At 41.6% G+C, this 17119-nt stretch overlaps 1 protein-coding gene across 1 annotated transcript in view; it reads right to left on the bottom strand.

Annotated features, from left to right (window-relative positions):
- The window catches only part of VGLL4 (vestigial like family member 4), a 99829-nt gene extending 82985 nt beyond the window's left edge, over window positions 1-16844 (bottom strand). The window contains exon 1 of the mRNA XM_036738538.1: window positions 16293-16844. Within this exon, the coding sequence (XP_036594433.1) occupies window positions 16293-16374 (82 nt within the window). The 5' untranslated portion in view covers window positions 16375-16844. The remainder of the gene's footprint in view (window positions 1-16292) is intronic.
- Between the last annotated feature and the right edge of the window lie 275 nt (window positions 16845-17119).

Here is a 17119-nt window from a genome sequence, read left to right as displayed (position 1 = left end):
AAATTCAATGTGATGACCATCCTGTGCTACACGGCACTCTAGTCAGTGTTTGAACTTTGTAAAAAACTTTCATAGGCTATTGCTTGGTGACTGAATAGACTGCATTTGTAGTCCTAACCTTAAGATGAATCACGGAGTGAGGTTTTGATGTATACATGACAGTTCGGATGTAACCCCACATGGAACAACTCTAATGGAGATAGATTAGGTGACCATGGTCACAAACAAGAGGACTTTCACTACTGATGCACCGGTCTGAGAAAGGGTCATCCAGAACATTCCATTAAAATTAAACATTATGCAAAAACTAAGTACAAAAAAAAATTTAAATAATTAACCTCTCAAATGGTGTTTTTGTAAGCTTATAGTCTTGATATTTTTGAAGTTATTAAAGCTTAAAACTGCACTCAGACTTTTGGGATGCCCTGTACTGGCATCCTTGGGGCTGAGCATGGTGCCTGGTACCTAGGTGCCTATGAAAAAGGATGGAGGTATAGACTGGGCTTGTGATTTCACTGGCATATAAACCTCCTCTTAGATACCAGGCATTGTGCTAAGCTCTGGAAACATAATATAAGCAAAAAGAAATACAGTTCCTGCTCTCAAAGAGCTTATATTCTAAGAGAAACTAGGATAGTGGATAGAATGATGGGTCTCCTAGAGAGCTGCCTACAACACTAAGGGGTTGGGGGCAAGACTTGAACCCATGTCCTCCTGACTTTAACCACTGCACCACACTGCCTCTCACTCTTACTCTGGGCCACAGTAAGAGCTTAACAGCTGCTTGCTGATTAACTGAAAGACTCACAGCCATTCTAGTGTCTCTAGCAGGAAGTGAAGGGCACTCATACAAAGAGAAGTGACAGCAGCCCAGATGTTGCCAGAGCATACCAGGTAAACTAAACACCTCACAAGAGAGTGAGCCAAGCTGAGTACCGAGAAGGCGGGGCAGAAGAAATGGTGCCCTATCCACACAAGATAATTCAGCATCCTGATATCAGGTCTGAATGTTTCCAAATGGAGACCACTCAGGGAATCGATTGACTTGCGTTTATTGTGCACCTATATGCAAAGTCTTAGACAATATAAAATGAAGTCACTTGGTACACATTTACATTAAAGGGAACTCAACTATACTGCTAGACCATGGGTTCATAGTCTTTTCTGTGGAAAAGACCCCTTTTTGCCAGTGGCTTGTATATAATTAATACTTAAATATTTGTTTAATTTAATTTAATTTGGCCAATCACCCATTTATAATATTGTTCATGCAAAACTGTTTTCTGATAATGCTTCATCTAACTTCACATTTTCCTGGAATTGTGGGATGAGGCTATTGCCTGTACTTTGAAGGGAATTAAGTCATTTGAATGTATAAGTTCTGCTACTTGTTAAAAAACAAACAAAATTAATCACATTTCTGTGTAGTCCCAGCTTTACACACAGGAAAAGAGATTTAACAATCTGAGGCTCCAACAGATGGGTTCTAGAAACAAGGAGGCCCCACAGGAATATGGAAGAACCTGGTATCCTCGAATCTGTCTTTTTATTTTAAAATATTTTGATAAATGTATCTCAATATAATTGGTTTCCTTTGCAATAATATGTATTTTATTTTATCTATGTAAAAACATGACTCTGAAAAGAGGTCCACAAGCTGCCGAAGGGGATCACAACACACAAAAAAGGTTCGGAAGCCCTGAGTTAGAGAGTACAATCACAAGATGAGGATGATTGAACCCCAGAATCTCAGTTCTAGTAGGCACCTGGGTATGCATCTAGTCTTATGCATTCTCAATAGGACTCTCCTCCCATGCCACACAAGCAGTCGTGAAGACTCCACTTGACATCCTCCAGTGACCGGGAAGCCTTTACCTTCTCCAAGAAGCCCACTCCACATTAGGATAGCTCTTATTGTTGGAAAGTTTTTCTTTACGTGGAGCTTAAATAGATCTCCCTGTACCCTACCCAAATTCTCCTGGTTCTGCCACTTGAGACCACTAAGGCCGGTCGGTACAAGGACTAAATGGAAGAATGACTTCCTATAGATGGTAAGCTGCTCCAGATGTTCATGTTTGTAAATCATGTGTTGATTACATCAAGCCTTGGAACCCTGCAGAGCCTCTCAAATGGATCCCTAAAAACTAAAGAGTTCAGTTTACCCACACACACAGGAGAACCAAGTGGATAAGGGATGTTTAGATGGACAACCCATACAACTGGTATGGGTTAAGAATATATATATATATATATATATATGTGTGTGTGTGTGTCTGTGTGTGTGTGTGTGTATACATATATATATATATATATGTGTGTGTGTGTGTGTGTGTGTATATATCTAGTTCTAGAATCCACCTGTACCCCCATAGGTTGTAAGATCCATGAAGGCAGGGACCCCCCTATTTTGGGGGGTTTGTATTGCCAGTGCATAGCAGAACTGAACAGGAGACAATGCTGGATTGCCATTGGGAAACTGTCTAGCACTTTTAACCACACCAGGCTTCTCCTTGAAATGAAAGTCCGTCTATTTATTTAGCAAGGTGCTACACTGGGAGAGTGAGTTCCTCAACCAGCAGGTCTCTATGCCAGTGAGATCACCGGTCTAGTCTGTATCTCCTTCTTTTTTAAGATCAGCATGGCTACCACCAGTGGTATCATATGGCATCACTTCAAGCCAGAGTCCCATCATCTTCAAAGAAATAGAAGCACAAGTCAACCAATCAAGGGGCAATGGAGAGGAACGTGGTAGGCTTGAGTAATCTGCCATACATCGGCAATGATGGAGAAGCAGCTGAAGAGTGTCCTCAGAGAGATGAATGCTAGAAAGAGATGTTGAGCAGGTGATGTAGCAAGAGTGAAGCACATCCAATGAGCATCCCACAGGACCCACTGCTAGCCATGTGACTTCAAGAGATGGAGAAGAAGGTGCCCAGAATTTGGGGTAGATGCCTTGTAGAAAATTCATGAAAGGACACAGGCAAGCTGACAGAATAAGGAGGCATATAAGTGGGTAAGCACTGGAATGCCTTCCCACCAGTAGCATGGTAGCACAGTGGAAAGAATACTGGCTCTGAAGTCTGTCAAGTCCCACATCTGATGGTCACTACCTGTGTAACCCTGAGCAAATCACTTAGGCCTCCTAGGCATCAGTTCTGTAATCTATAAAATGGACAGTTTGGACTTGATAGCTTCTGAGATCATTTCACGGAGGAGTCCACTATAGTACTGAAGGGGTCTGCCAGCTTTTCACTAGTTTTCATGCCTGGGAACTGATCTGATTAGAAAATCATAACCTTTCAGTCAATTAAATTCAACAAACACTTATGAAAGGTGAGGCACTTGGGATACACACACAGACAAGCATATATGTGTGTGTACACTTACATACACATGTGCACAACAACCCCTGACCCCAAGAAACCTCAAAGAATTCTGCCAGGCTAGGGAAATACAACATGAATGAAGATAAATTAATGCAAGCTAACTTGAGAAAAGCACACTACCAATTGGGAGGTGGGGCGGAGAAGTCAGGAGGAGCTGAGGAAGAAAGAGCACCTGCTAGGCCTTCAAAGAAGACAAGAATTCTGTGGAGATGGGTAGAGACAGAAAGCAGCTATTTCAGGCCTAAATGGAGCAACCTGCTGAAGGCACAGAGATGAGAGATGGGGATTGCAATGTGGAAGCAGCTAGTAGTCTGGTTTTGTTGGAATATAAAATATGGAAAGTGTGTGTGTGATACATTTGGAAAACTTGGTGGGAATCAGATTGCATGGGGTCTTACATGCCAGGTTGGAGAGCATTATGTTAGCCAAGAGACAATAGTGATCCAATAAAGAGTTTTGAGCAGGGGAATGACAATCAGACCTATGACTCGTGAAGATGCTTGGCCCCAGAGAGGAATGGAGAAAAATAAACCTCCCTCCCTTCATCAGAAAGGGAAGACAGGGGGAAAGAAGGGAATATGTGTGTGAAATTACACACACACACACACACACACACACACACACAGTCAGAAACAGGCGATTTGTTGGTTATGTTTTACTTAACTGCCTTTGTGTCTTCTCCTTTTAAATTTTTGTTATAAGAGATGACTTGCAGAGTAGGGAAAGGAAGAGAACTATATATATAGAAACAAATATAGATGACTGGGTGGCATAGTGAATAGAGCACTGGATGTGGAGTCTGGAAGACTTGAATAATTCGTTTCTCACCTCAGACACTTACTGGTTGTATGAGCCTGGCCAGGGCACTTACCTCTCTCAGCCTCAGTTTCCTTACCTCTAAAACAGAGATAACAGCACCCATACCACAGGTTTGCTGTGAGTGTCAAATGAGATAACATATACAGGGCTTTAGAAACTGTAAAGTCCTTGATAAATGTTAGCGGTGATTATCAATGAGACGCAAGAACAAAAGGCATCAACGCAAGTAAGATATCTTTTAAAAGAGAAGGTAATTTTGGCATATTAGTGAGGACGAAGAGGCAGGCAGAAAAAGAATTTATTCCCTATTTGTTTCATTTACCTACATTTGGCCTCCCCAGGAACCAAGACCATCTCTTCTTTCACACCCTGCTAGGAACACAACCTAAGCTTGGGCTATTGACTTAACTTGATGTAAAATTATGATTGGGCTGATCTTCACATATGAAGACTAGGTGAACGGAAAGGGTCTTCCTGACTACAAATCTAAAAGATGACTGTCTACTACTGACCTTGTCAAAGTAGAGTTAAGGCTGAGTGATTCAGGCCTCCCCGAGTCTTACCAAAGATCAGAGGATTTAGAGCCGGAAAGAACTAAATTAAGCCAACAGTTACGTGCCCAGAATCATACTAGATACCTGAAGGGACGTAAAAGAGATGTGGTCTTTGCTATTGAGATCATCTGGCCCAGAGGTGTCAAACACAGCCAGCTACACTCCTTGGGTAAACCCAAGCCAGACTAAGATGTAATTGGGAAATAGTTGACAAAATAAATAAAACTGATAAAAAATAGATAATGTTAATTTGTGGTTTTCTAAGCCAATATGAGACCTGCAGGGATGCTTGTCATCATCTTTGTTTCTGAGTTTGACACCAATACTTTAGTCCAAATCTCTCAATTTAGAGATGAAGAGAAGGTAAGAGACTTGGTCAAGGTCACATAAGTAAGATGTCCAACAGAGGCAGAGGTTGAGCTTAGGCTCTCCGATCAGAAATCCAGAGCTCTTTCCCTTCCACCAATTTTGAGAGCCCGATGGAATGAGCTGGGCCATCTGTATCTAGCAAATTATCTCAGTAATGACTCATTATTTCACTCGTCTTCACCTGTTTGGATCCTTACACTGACTAAATGTCTCAAGCATCATCTGAATAGCTCCAAACGAACCAAAGAGCTTTCCTGGTAAAACGGAAAGAGCGCTGCATCCAAAGACAGGGTACCCAAGGTTCAAACCCCAGCTCCACCTCTGGGTTCCTGGGTGACTCAGACACCAGGCCTCATTTTCCTCACTATAAAAGGATGGCCAAACTCACCTCTAAGGTGCCATCCAATTTAAAAATCTCTGACGGTATGACCTATGTTTACCTTCCATTATTCAATACATGTTTACTGAACATCACCTATGTTCAAGGCACTGTGCTGAAATGCTTCCACTAACACCTTACTGAACATAAATGATCACCAAAAAATTCCATAATAGTAAACTACTACTTCCTAGAAATTATACTGAGGAGGAAGCATCCATATGCTGCTTAAACTTCTAGGAATCTATGTCTTTTCTACATTTTAGGAATCATGCCCTCTCTACATTCATACATTTCATAAACAAAACCAATGCCTACTCAATAACAAGTACTCAAAAAAAATGAAGATGCATACAAGCACCCTCGTACCCATTTTCCCTGAAATGCAAGATGGCTGTTAGGCTTAATTTCATGTGGCCTTCTGGAGATTTCATATTCAGTCTAATAGTATTCTGACTATGAACCACCAGCCAGGGAATCATGTAACCCAGAATTTCTAAATTTTTACAAAGAAAAAAAATAGAATTCCAGAAGGGTCTAGTTATGTGCCCAAGGGCAAACAGCTAATAAATAATCATCCGAGTTAGGAAATGAACCCAAGTACTCTTGAGTTTTGTGCCCAATGGGCCTGGAGCTAAGACATTCTGAGCCAAACCTCTGCAGGCATGTCAAGGGCAGCTGCCCATTGCCCCACTTATTCCTGAAGAAGTCTTTCCACTATTCTTTGCTCACTATATACTATTCCTTTCAGGTGAGACCCAGGGCGGTGACCACTGAGTTGCAGATCTGTATCTAGGGAGGGAATTGACACACAAGGAGACCTACACAGGTGAAATAACAAGTCTGGACCAAAACAACTCAACTATATCTTTACATCTAGTGGCAAAAGGCAGAGCTGGGATGGATCGCAAAGTCCATCTACTTCAACTTGCTCACTTTACAGATGAAGAAACTGAAGTCTACAGACCAGAAGAACTACCTATGATTTTTTTTTTTTAAGATTTAAAACGGTGCAATAAAATACTTGTTCCCAATGAAACTCTCAGATATTGTTCCAGGAATCTGGAAATAAAAAAAGGCAATCAAAAGCTTTTTTATATCAAAATACTAGTAAAATGACTGACCCCTCTAAGGTTTCAAAGGAAATTTCTAAAATTTAACAAGTGTTTAAAAAAAAACCATGGGAAACATTCACAAATCCATGAGATTTACTTTGTTTAAGGAAAAAAAAGTTAAAGCTTGAAAATTAAACCTGACCAGCTTCTTCTGGTGCAGAAAGGATTGCCTTAAACTTCCCCAGGGAACAAATTAGACTTTCAACAGTTAGGAATAATGACTGATACCTTCCTCTATTGCCCAGGGTTCAAAGGAACAGTACCATAACAGGACCAACTTAGTTTCTCACTAACACTGATCCTAGACTCTACTTCCCCTTAATTCCCTGCCCCAGTTCTTCCTTCCCTTTCTCTTTCTCTCTTCTCAGGCTCCTCCTAACTTTCTCTTTTCTTCTCCATGCTTCCCCACACCAGCCTCTTTTTCTTAACTGGTTATAATAGGGGCGGAGAACTTTAGTCCTAAAGCTAGATTCAGTCCTAAACAAGTAGTCTATAATGCTTGTTCTAGATCAAGGACTGATTCTGTACTATTTCTTTAATCTTCTTACCCTCCACTAAGTTCTTCCCCAGAACATGGGGCCTTTTAAAGCTGTCCAGAACACTTTAAGGAAACATTTTTATAGTGAGGGTTCTTCTGGCCAGTTATTTCAAGCACTGCCAAACAGAGCAAAGATTTCCAGCAGAAAAAGAAAATAATAATTCTCTGTAGGGTCAGGCAGTACTTTGTCAGTTGCCCATCTGAAAAACACATGTAAAGACAAGTATTCTCAATACAGAAGAAGGGAGGGGGGAAAAGGTGCCTGGTTTTAAAATAAAATTTCAAATCAAATGTATGCCTCTTTAACAGTATTACCTTATAATTAGAATTTTGTTTATTTTAAAGGGAAACAAAAACTCCAGAGATTTGCACTCATCACTCCCTCTACTATTATCAGTCAAGAATTATAGGATCTGTCCTGCTGGCTTATGGGTAGTGTAAACAACTTTGCTAAATTGCTTGGCAGAGCACATATGCAACAAGCATATTAAAATTTGGAACTGACTCTGCCAGAATCAAATCATAGGGCTCCATCTGCATTAGTGTCTAGAAAGAATTAAGAGGCAACTATTTTCATGCAAAACAGATACAAAAGAAAAATCAAAACCAATACATATGGATGATTCTTTTTCATTCATAATTTCAGAGTGTTCACAATGAGCTCTGTGGTTGGAGGTCTTTGTTGCTTTTGAACAGTGCTCTATACAATGTAGTGTATTGTTTAAACACTGGAGCAATTTAAGCTTTTTCTATGTATCCAGAAAGTCCCTGGATTTAAATCCAAAGAAACCTGGCACAGCCACAAAGTTGACTTGTTAGTAACAGTTGCTGCCTTTAAGCAAATTGCTTATTAACGCAGAACTAAACTTGCTGCTTACAGACACTAATTAAGTGACGAATCTCCAAAATGATTCTCTACTTTATCCTTTCCAAAACTACGCTCTTATTTATGTAATATATTTTCTTCCCAGTAAACATGGACTGTGGCGGGGGTGAGAGAGAGAGAGAGAGAGAGAAGAAAGGTAGACCTGCATGACAGTGCACCATTATTGGCTCCTACGGAGTAAACCATGGAAATGCTGGTAAAGGAAGAGCAGAGAAGAAACTCCAAGAGACATGGTGGGATCCAAGTGACTTTTACTGGTTTGGTATTGAGCAAAGACGTTCTCTTGGTAGTCCCTTGAAAAGTCCTGGGAATTGAATGTGGAAGGACATTATGGAGTTTCCTCTAATCATTTACTAAAAGTATTTCAGTGAGCTGTGTTTACTTAACTTCTTTGCAAACAACAGAGTGAAATGTAAGCCTCCTGAAAGATCGTATAAATAGCAGCAAACTAGAGAGGACCTTAAGAAGATAAGTTATATTTTATTTGAGTAAATAAACACTCTTTCAACTACCAGAAATTGGCTCGTTGTTAGGGGTAAAATATAATGTAGACACAATACACTAAAATTAAAACAGCCTACTGAGTTGAGTAGAAACTGATGTTGCAATGCAGGATGGAGGAGGCAAACTGATGGAAGTCATTCTTTAGAACTCAACCCAACACAGGATTTTTAGGAGGGAAAGAAATGAGCAAATGGAGTTTGTAAAATTACTTTCAGGCTCTGCATTTAATATTAAGCTTCCACTGAATTTTTTTGGAATGGATACACGATCTCTCTCTCTCTCTCTTTTTTTTTAAATAGTCCTAAAGCCTCCAATCCCAGGCAAGACTTATACTGTAGGCTAAATAATAAAGTCATGAAGTACTAAATGTGTAATACACAATTACAACCAAATCACATCAACAGTGCCCTGCTCTATTTCTGTGTGTCTATATCTGTATACAACATTACACATTCTCCCTCAGAGGAACTGTTTACTTACACACACACACACACACACACACACAAGATAAATCTGTATCTAATTTTCATCATAACAAAACCCAGTTTTCTACAACAGGCACATGATGAAGTTTTAAGGAGGCTGAGCCTCCTCACAGGCTGGTGGGGATTTCTTTGTATCTTTCAACATTTTTTTTCTATCTCTCACTACAACAAATCCAAAGGCCCAGGAACACAGCACTAACACACATCTAAACAAAAGAGATGGGGGCGGGGGTGGGGGGGTAGGAGGGGTAGAGGGAGGAAGGAAGACAAATCTGCTTCCCAAACAGAGCCATCTGTACACTCCAAGAGATAAACAGCCAAGGAAAATTATCTGGGGACACGCGGTGGGGAGGAGAGGAGAGGGTGTAAATTGTGTGTGGGGTGGGGGAGAGATGAAGGCCAGCATAACCTAAATTTTCGTGTTCCCAAACTATAATGAGTAGAAACCCCAACTGGCTAGTCTTCCTGCTGGAGGTATCAGCACTCCTGGCTCACCTGGGCATGTTTTAGAAACCCAAACCCCTCCCAGTAACCTCATTCACATGTACTCACCCTCCCAGGGAACAACTATGTGAAGTTAAAGTAAAATTAGTTTCCACGGTAAAATAGTTACAGATGTTCCACCTCAGAAGACACCCCGCCAACCTCGGCCCACTCCCCCCAAATCAGGCTCTTGTCATTTGATCTGTGGCACTGGGGAGACTTGGGTCCCACCTATTTCTGTTCCATGGCCTTTTCACCTCAATTGGGCCCAAAGCTCCCCTCTGCTTCCTGATTGCTGAGCTAATTAGAGAAAGAACAATGAAAACGAGACTCCATTACACAGGAAGCTGTTCAAAACTGCTCCCCCCCCCACAATCCATTCACTGAAATTCATGTAAACCCCAATATGGGGATCTCAGGTCAGCAACTCGCAATTTAGACAGTGATTATTAATTCTCTCCTATTACCAAACAATGAATAGTTCCAGAACTTAACATGCTTTTCAGTATTTAAGAATGCTATAAAATGTGGCATATTTTTACAGTATGAAATCACATTATTAAAGGAGAAACTTTCCACCAAACAACACACAAGTGACTCTAAGCACACAATGAAGGCAGCATTAAGAGCAGTTTAAAGCACCATCCCAACATAAATGCATTTAAAAAGGCTCTCCATTCACTTAGAGCTGGGTGGGGAAGTTCCCTCAGAGGTTTTCATTGACTGAGCTCTCTACAGCTGGAAGGGACCTTCAAGATCATCCAGCGGAGGGGGTAGGGGGACAGAGGGGGGAAGAGGGGGGCAGAGGGGGAGGGGGGAAGGGGGGAGGGGGGAGAGGGGGAGAGAGAGAGAGAGAGAGAGAGAAGAAGAAGAAGAAGAAGAAGAAGAAGAAGAAGAAGAAGAAGAAGAAGAAGAAGAAGAAGAAGAAGAAGAGAGACAGAAGAGGAGAGAAGAGGAGACAGAGAGAGAAGAGAGATGGGCCCCTTTGGCAGTCTAGAGAAACCTATGGATCCCCTCGTCAGAATACTTTTTTAAATGCATAAAATCTTACACACAGGATTATGGAAGTCACCAGTTTTACTGAAATGTAGTTGGAAAAATATTTTTAAAAACAAAGTTCATAGACCCCAGGTTAAGAACCCCTCATCTAGACTAACCCCCTCATTTTACAGATGAGGAAACTGAAACCCAGAGAAGCTATGTATATGATTTACTCAGAATCACACGTGTAGTGTCTGAGGTGACATTTGAACACAGGTTCCTCTGACTCTAGAGCCAATGTTTCTTTCACTATACAATTAATGCCTGTAGTTCCAATCCCTCGATTGTATAGAGAAGACTGTGACCATAAGTGACTTGCCCAAGGTCACACAGATAGTAAGAGTAGCAGGGCAAGCATCTGAACTCAGGTCCTGTCTCCAGATCTTTCCCCTGTATCATGCTGCCAATCTGTTAGCACCAAGAAGTTATGCAAATAGAAGTGGCACCCATCTTGGAGTAAATGGATGGATAAACCCTTACTGGGCACTTTCAACCATTCATTTGTAGTTATCCTACCTGGCATGAGATGCCTCCATTAACAATGATGATGATGATAGCATCATTTACATAGCACTTAAAGGTCTGCAAAGTGATTTACAAATATCTAAAATCGGCTCATTAATTCCTTCACTTCACAATTATGAAGCAGAAAGCCAACCGACTGGCTAAAGCAGGTAGAAAAGCTTATTCTGATGAGGATGAGCTATGGAATTAACCTATGACTGGTTTTGCTTAATGTCTAATGCACAACATCCAAGGCTCTGTGCAGAACAGAAGATTCCTTTCCTTTAGAAATCAACAATTCAGATGGGGGGGGGGGGGGGGGAGGCGGGGCACTGATACAACAGACTTGATCTAGTCTGACTAGATCCAGAAAAGGATACACAAGTCTCTTCAGTTTCTCCTTTCAAGGAACTTCTCATCTAAGAGATGAGACTATAAGAAATGTGCAAAACAAGAAACCAGAGCACATCCCTATGTGATCCAGCCCCCAAATGTGTGCCATGGCAGGGCTATGTGTCAGGCCCAGGGTGTCTAGCCCAGCTCTTTGCCAGGCCTGAAATTCACTGCCTGCTGGTATCTTCATCCTCATTCAGGGCTCAATTAGGCACCACCCCCCACATGAACCCTTCCCAAGCTGTTAGTGAGTGCTGCCTTGATTCCTCAAACCCACCTTGCTTGGTGAGAACCACACACAAGTACATAATCTCCATGAGGACAGGGGATACTGTTTTTGTCTTGGGATCCCCAGCACCTAGCTCTGTGCCTTGTACACATATATGATAGATGCTTAATAAACGCCTATTAATTTGTTGAGAGCCAAGGATTCCTGGAGATAAGACTTGATCTTAGCTTTGAAGGACAAAGGGAGGGATAAGGATGAGGCCCATGACTTCAGTGATACAGGTAATTCCCAGGGGAGGAAACTCACTGTACCACGGCCAGTCAGCACTTTCTCTGATACCAACAGACTTAGAGAGGAGTGGTCTAGAGCAGGTGTCAGACATTGGCTGCATACATTCCAGAGTGCCAAAGAACCAGATTCAAACATAGTCAGAAAATATTTAACAAAATCAATCAAAATACAATAAAACATGGATGACACTAACATGTGGTTTTGTAAGTCAATAACCAGCCAGAGTCCTTAGGGATGGTTTGGTAGCCCTTGTTTCTATCTGAGTCAGACATCCTGCCTAAAGCCCTGAGAGATTCAGTGACTTTCCCAGGGTCACACAAGCAGTATACATTAGAGGAAGAACTTGAACCCACATCTTTCTCTCGAATCACTCTACTATGCAGCCTCTATAGAACCCGCTTCTCAATGCTATTGTCAGGATAAAATGAGATGATGTTTGCAAAGCACTTTCACACCTTAAGGCACTCTAGAAATGCTCGCTATTATTATTGTTGGTATTATGTAAGCAAGCTAATACTAATGAGAATGAGAAGCAGTGGGGGATAGTGGATAGAGATGACCTGGGTTCAAGTCCACCTAGGGCACCTAGAGGCTGATGGAGTGTGTGGGGCAAGTCATTGAATCTCTCAGTGCCCTCAGGAAACTCTAGAACTTAGAATGCCAAGGAGAAGGTGCCCAACTGCATCAGGAGAAGTTACTTACCTGGAGCAACCTGCTCAGATAAAATCACCAGGCCCATCGAAAATTAAAAAGAAATAAGTGGCTTGCATGTTTTAAAGGTGTTTTCATAATGACCCTGTGACATGTAATTAGCACAAGCACTGGTATTCCATTTTTACAGGTTTAGAGACTGAGACACAGAGAAGTTAAGAGACATTCAATGTCACATAGTGGGCGAGCAGGTCAGGACCAAAATTCAGTTCTTCTGAGGCCACTTCTCTTTCTACTGCACAACACTGCTTTCCTAATGACCACTACAGGGAAAGGCATGTAGTTGATAAATTATGCTTCTGTTTATTCTTTTGGTCCAGAACTGCTGGATCCTTAGGTTTAAAATAAATGTACAGGTTTAATTAATTATTCTGCTAATATGTAATGAGAAAGTTCAGTTGCTAGCCATTACCATGGTCTCCCTCCCCTTTGAGCCCTTCTCCCAGCTGCCTCTCCTCTTCCACTTAACCCTCACCCCTCTAAAAAAAAAATCACACACTGGTTAGTTTTCTCATTCTCTTTTCAGTTTTTTTGACTCGGTCAACTAGAATCTGACACTGAGGAAGGCTAGGTCCAGGTAACATTTAGGGAGGAGGAGTGCTATTATCTACTCAACCCAAAGAAAGCTTTCTGCAGGACAGAATTTCAGAAAGATCTTGACTAAGAACAAAGAACTACCTAGGTGGACCTAATAGTTCTAGAGTTAATAAGAAAGAATGGAGAAAGCTTGAGGAATGAGAGGGTAGGCAGAAACCCTCAATTCTCCTAAATAAAGACTATAGTTCCTTTTTATTAGCACTCAGAACAAACAGAGTAGAATTTACCCAGAATAAATCAAGGAAAATAATTTGTCAAGAAAACCTTAACTTTTCTTTATATCCTCTGATTTATATTGCCAAGTGTTACACATTTCTATTTAAGAGGAGGCATGGCAGTGGCCTCCAATAATAAGTGAAATCAAATAATACCCAGGGACTACGATACTTCTACTATAGGAAACAACAGGACAGAAGAGCCAAGACAGGCCCTCCAGCCACGGATCACAGTTACAAAATGACTTCTCTGAACTAGGTAGGTGAGCTCAAGTATCCTCCTCATTGGACTTCATCACCACAAGGCCCAAAGGATCTACTTAACGTGTACAACCTGGCAATGACCCTGAGCACTCTAAGGGAACCTGGAGCTGACCCAGGGTTCTCAAAGGCAATGGAGGCAGAGCCGAAGCTCTGGGCAGGTCCTAACCCAGCAAGAAGGACTTCCCCTGACAGGCCCAGATCAGCTTCCCTAAGTTTGGGGAGGCTCATCACCAGAGGGCTTGTCATCAGTTAATTAGGAGTATTCTACAAAGACAATTTACTGAGACGTAGAGGAGTCTTGACCTGCTTCTGTGCAAGGAGTGTCTTCACTGATTAAGCCAGGTGCCCTTGAAGAAATCACAAGGTCTGGCATGGAAAGTCTGCTCCTATCTCCAAAAATCACCCTTTGGGGTTCAGTACAGCTGTGAGCACTGTTTATACTGAATAAACCACCAGGACATAAACAGCTCACTATAAACACCACTCACATTTTGCTTTGCTTTTCTTCATTTCCTGTGTGTTTATTTCGGTGTTAAATAAAGTTAACGTTCATAATAAGGAAAACAGTAACAGATGTTTAAACTAAACAGACTATATGGCCTATTATCTCCTGTTTCCCATACATCTATTTTACTTTCAAAATCAGAGTCTTGTCTAAGTAACAGAGGCCACAGCAGAAAACTATAGCTGGGACTTCTCATTCCTACACAAACAGTGAAAAAACCAAGCCGGGGAGGCCCTCCACCAGCTTAACCTCACCACTGCCAGCTGCAGACATAAAATATTAATTTGATATCAGCTTTCCTAACAAGGTTTGGACTCATCTAAAAGGTTGACAGCGATGTTGTACCTTTTTCTTTTAAACTTTATTTACTCCTTATCGGAGGATAATCACCCAATAGGGGCAGGGAAACAAGAAACAAAGGTTTGTGTTCACCATCTATTGAAGGCAAAAAAGTTTCAAAAACAAACTGTGGTGTATTAAGATACCAAGGAAACAAGCTGGATCACTTACTGCTTACACCATTCTTTAGGTCTGCCCTGTAATCTGAGCGCCTAAAAGGCAAGTCAATACTTTGTGCAGCAGATTCAAAGAAAGCTTTCCACTGGAACACTCCAATCTACGGTAAGTAGGGAAAGAGGGGATTTCTGGCTCTAAAATACCGGATCCTCCCCCACAAGGATAAAGAAAAACAACCAACTTGAGCAAGCATTTTGTGTTTATATTTTCAAGGGAGGGAGGACAGGTTTGTGATTGGTTTTAGGAAGAGCCTTTTCCTTAGGAATATTCCCAGCATGTGATTTGAATTCATCGAATCCTTCAGTGGATTATAGTCTCCTCCCCATCCCAACCCCCACTCTTTCTTGTCCAAGAAAAATGCTAACTTTAATTTCTAAAAGAACATGGAAAATGCTCTTCTTGAAGCTGCACTATTTGTATGTGGTTACAACAAAAACATTCGTACTGCCAAGCCAAATTCCCTCAGTGGTGCCTTCCTAGCCACTCCAAGTCAGGCCATTACCCCTTCTTGAAATTGCACGTAGATAATGCCAATTAAAGAAATAGAGTTTTCCCTTTTACTACAACCAGAGGCAATTTCAACAGTGACAGACACTGAAAAATGACATTAGAACCTGGGTTGGGTTTTTTCCTCCTAAAAATCTTCTAAATTTTAAAACTTAGTTTTTCTGGGGTGTTGTGTGTAATTATCTCCACAAGAGACCAGAATGTGGGGGAGTGGGGAAGGGAGGAGAAACATCCTTCAATGTCAGAATCCTCTCAGAGCTGTACAGGAAATGAGAAATCAAACAAAGGGCCAGTCTGTACTATCTAACATGGGTGCAGAACCAGTCCTCCAAAATGAATGGCAAAATTCTTTATGGTTTTTGTTCTATCGCTCCCTTAAAACAAAAACACACTGTAACTTTTTGTTCCCAAACACAGGCAGATTTTTTTTAAACAATCCCCGAGTTCTGGAAGGCCTAAAAATACTGTATGCTATAGAGAACAAATGCCAGCGCCCTATCATACCAAGATATAGAATATATGCTCTCCCAGTTGGACTTGTACTTGGACACTAAGAGTTCTTTGTTCACAAGAATAAGTGATAATAAACAACAAAACCGAACGATCCCCCCCCACCCGCCCCCAACAAATCTCGACTGTGTGTACATACACACGTATTACTGAAACAGCGAAATATACCAATATGTACGCATATGAATCGGAGTCCGCTTGGAGCAGGCACCCAGTAAAACTCCCAGGGAGTATTTTAATCGAGTTCCCTCTTCAAAGGTACCCAACACCAAAGGTAACTTTGTTGCCTCGGAAAGAATGAATCGACCCACGCTTCACAGAACCCTTGAAAGCCCAAAGAAGAGAGACGGGCCGGCTACAACCACAACGACAAACAGCAACAACAACCTCCAAGACAATGTTATTAGAATACTAATCAGAAGGAGGGGCCTCCCCCAGGCAGACAGACACAAGGAGTAGGACAGTTTCTCAGAGGAGCGGGCGGTATCTACCTTCGTAGCACAGAATGCCGATATTGTTGTTCATCTTGTCCAAGTACTGGTAATTCAACAGGTCCATCTTCATAAATAGCATTTATTGGGCTTAGCAGAGAAAACCAGCTTGTTTGCTTTTGCCCCGAAACGGTAAAGAGGATTCCAAAAATCAATTATTGCTTGGGAGCGCCTGGCTCTTTTTATTAACTTCACAAAAAAAGAAGAAAAGGGGGAAAAAAAAAGCGAGAGGCCCAGCCTCAAGCTATCAAAATAAAGTACGTAAAAGTTAAAAAAAGAAAAAAAGCACGCACACAAAAAGAAACCTCAAAGCGCGCACATACACACACACTAAACCCCTCAAGGGTTTATTCGGAAGCTGTATGTGTGTCGTTATCTTTGACTTAGAATTAAAATGCAGTTTCAGAAGTCTTTACGAATCGTTCTTCAAATTAAAAAAAGCAATAAAAAAGGCCAAAAAACGAGGCACATTTCCTAGGACAAAGACACGCTAGTTTTCCTCACAGCCCCGCTGCAAGTTAACTGCACTGACATGCTGGCTATGCTTGGTATGACTCGTATGTAAACTAGCTTCCTCTTTCTAGCAGGAGGGAAGGACTGAGCATGCTCACTGAATCCCTGGAGCTCTTCAAATGTCAGGGATATTTTCTGCACAAGATCAGGCTCTAAATGTATTGAGTGTTTGAAAGAAAGGAAGAGGAGCAAGAGGAGGAGGAGGAGGAGGCAGCAGCAGGAGGAGGGAGGAGGCAGCAGCAAGAGGAGGGAGGAAGCAAAATCAGGAGGAGGAGGAGGAAGAAGAAGAAGAGGAGGAGGTGGAGGAGGAGGGA

Source organism: Trichosurus vulpecula, chromosome 9, assembly GCF_011100635.1.
Source record: "Trichosurus vulpecula isolate mTriVul1 chromosome 9, mTriVul1.pri, whole genome shotgun sequence".
Classification (NCBI taxonomy): Eukaryota; Metazoa; Chordata; class Mammalia; order Diprotodontia; family Phalangeridae; genus Trichosurus; species Trichosurus vulpecula.
This window is presented reverse-complemented; position numbering and strand designations above follow the sequence as displayed.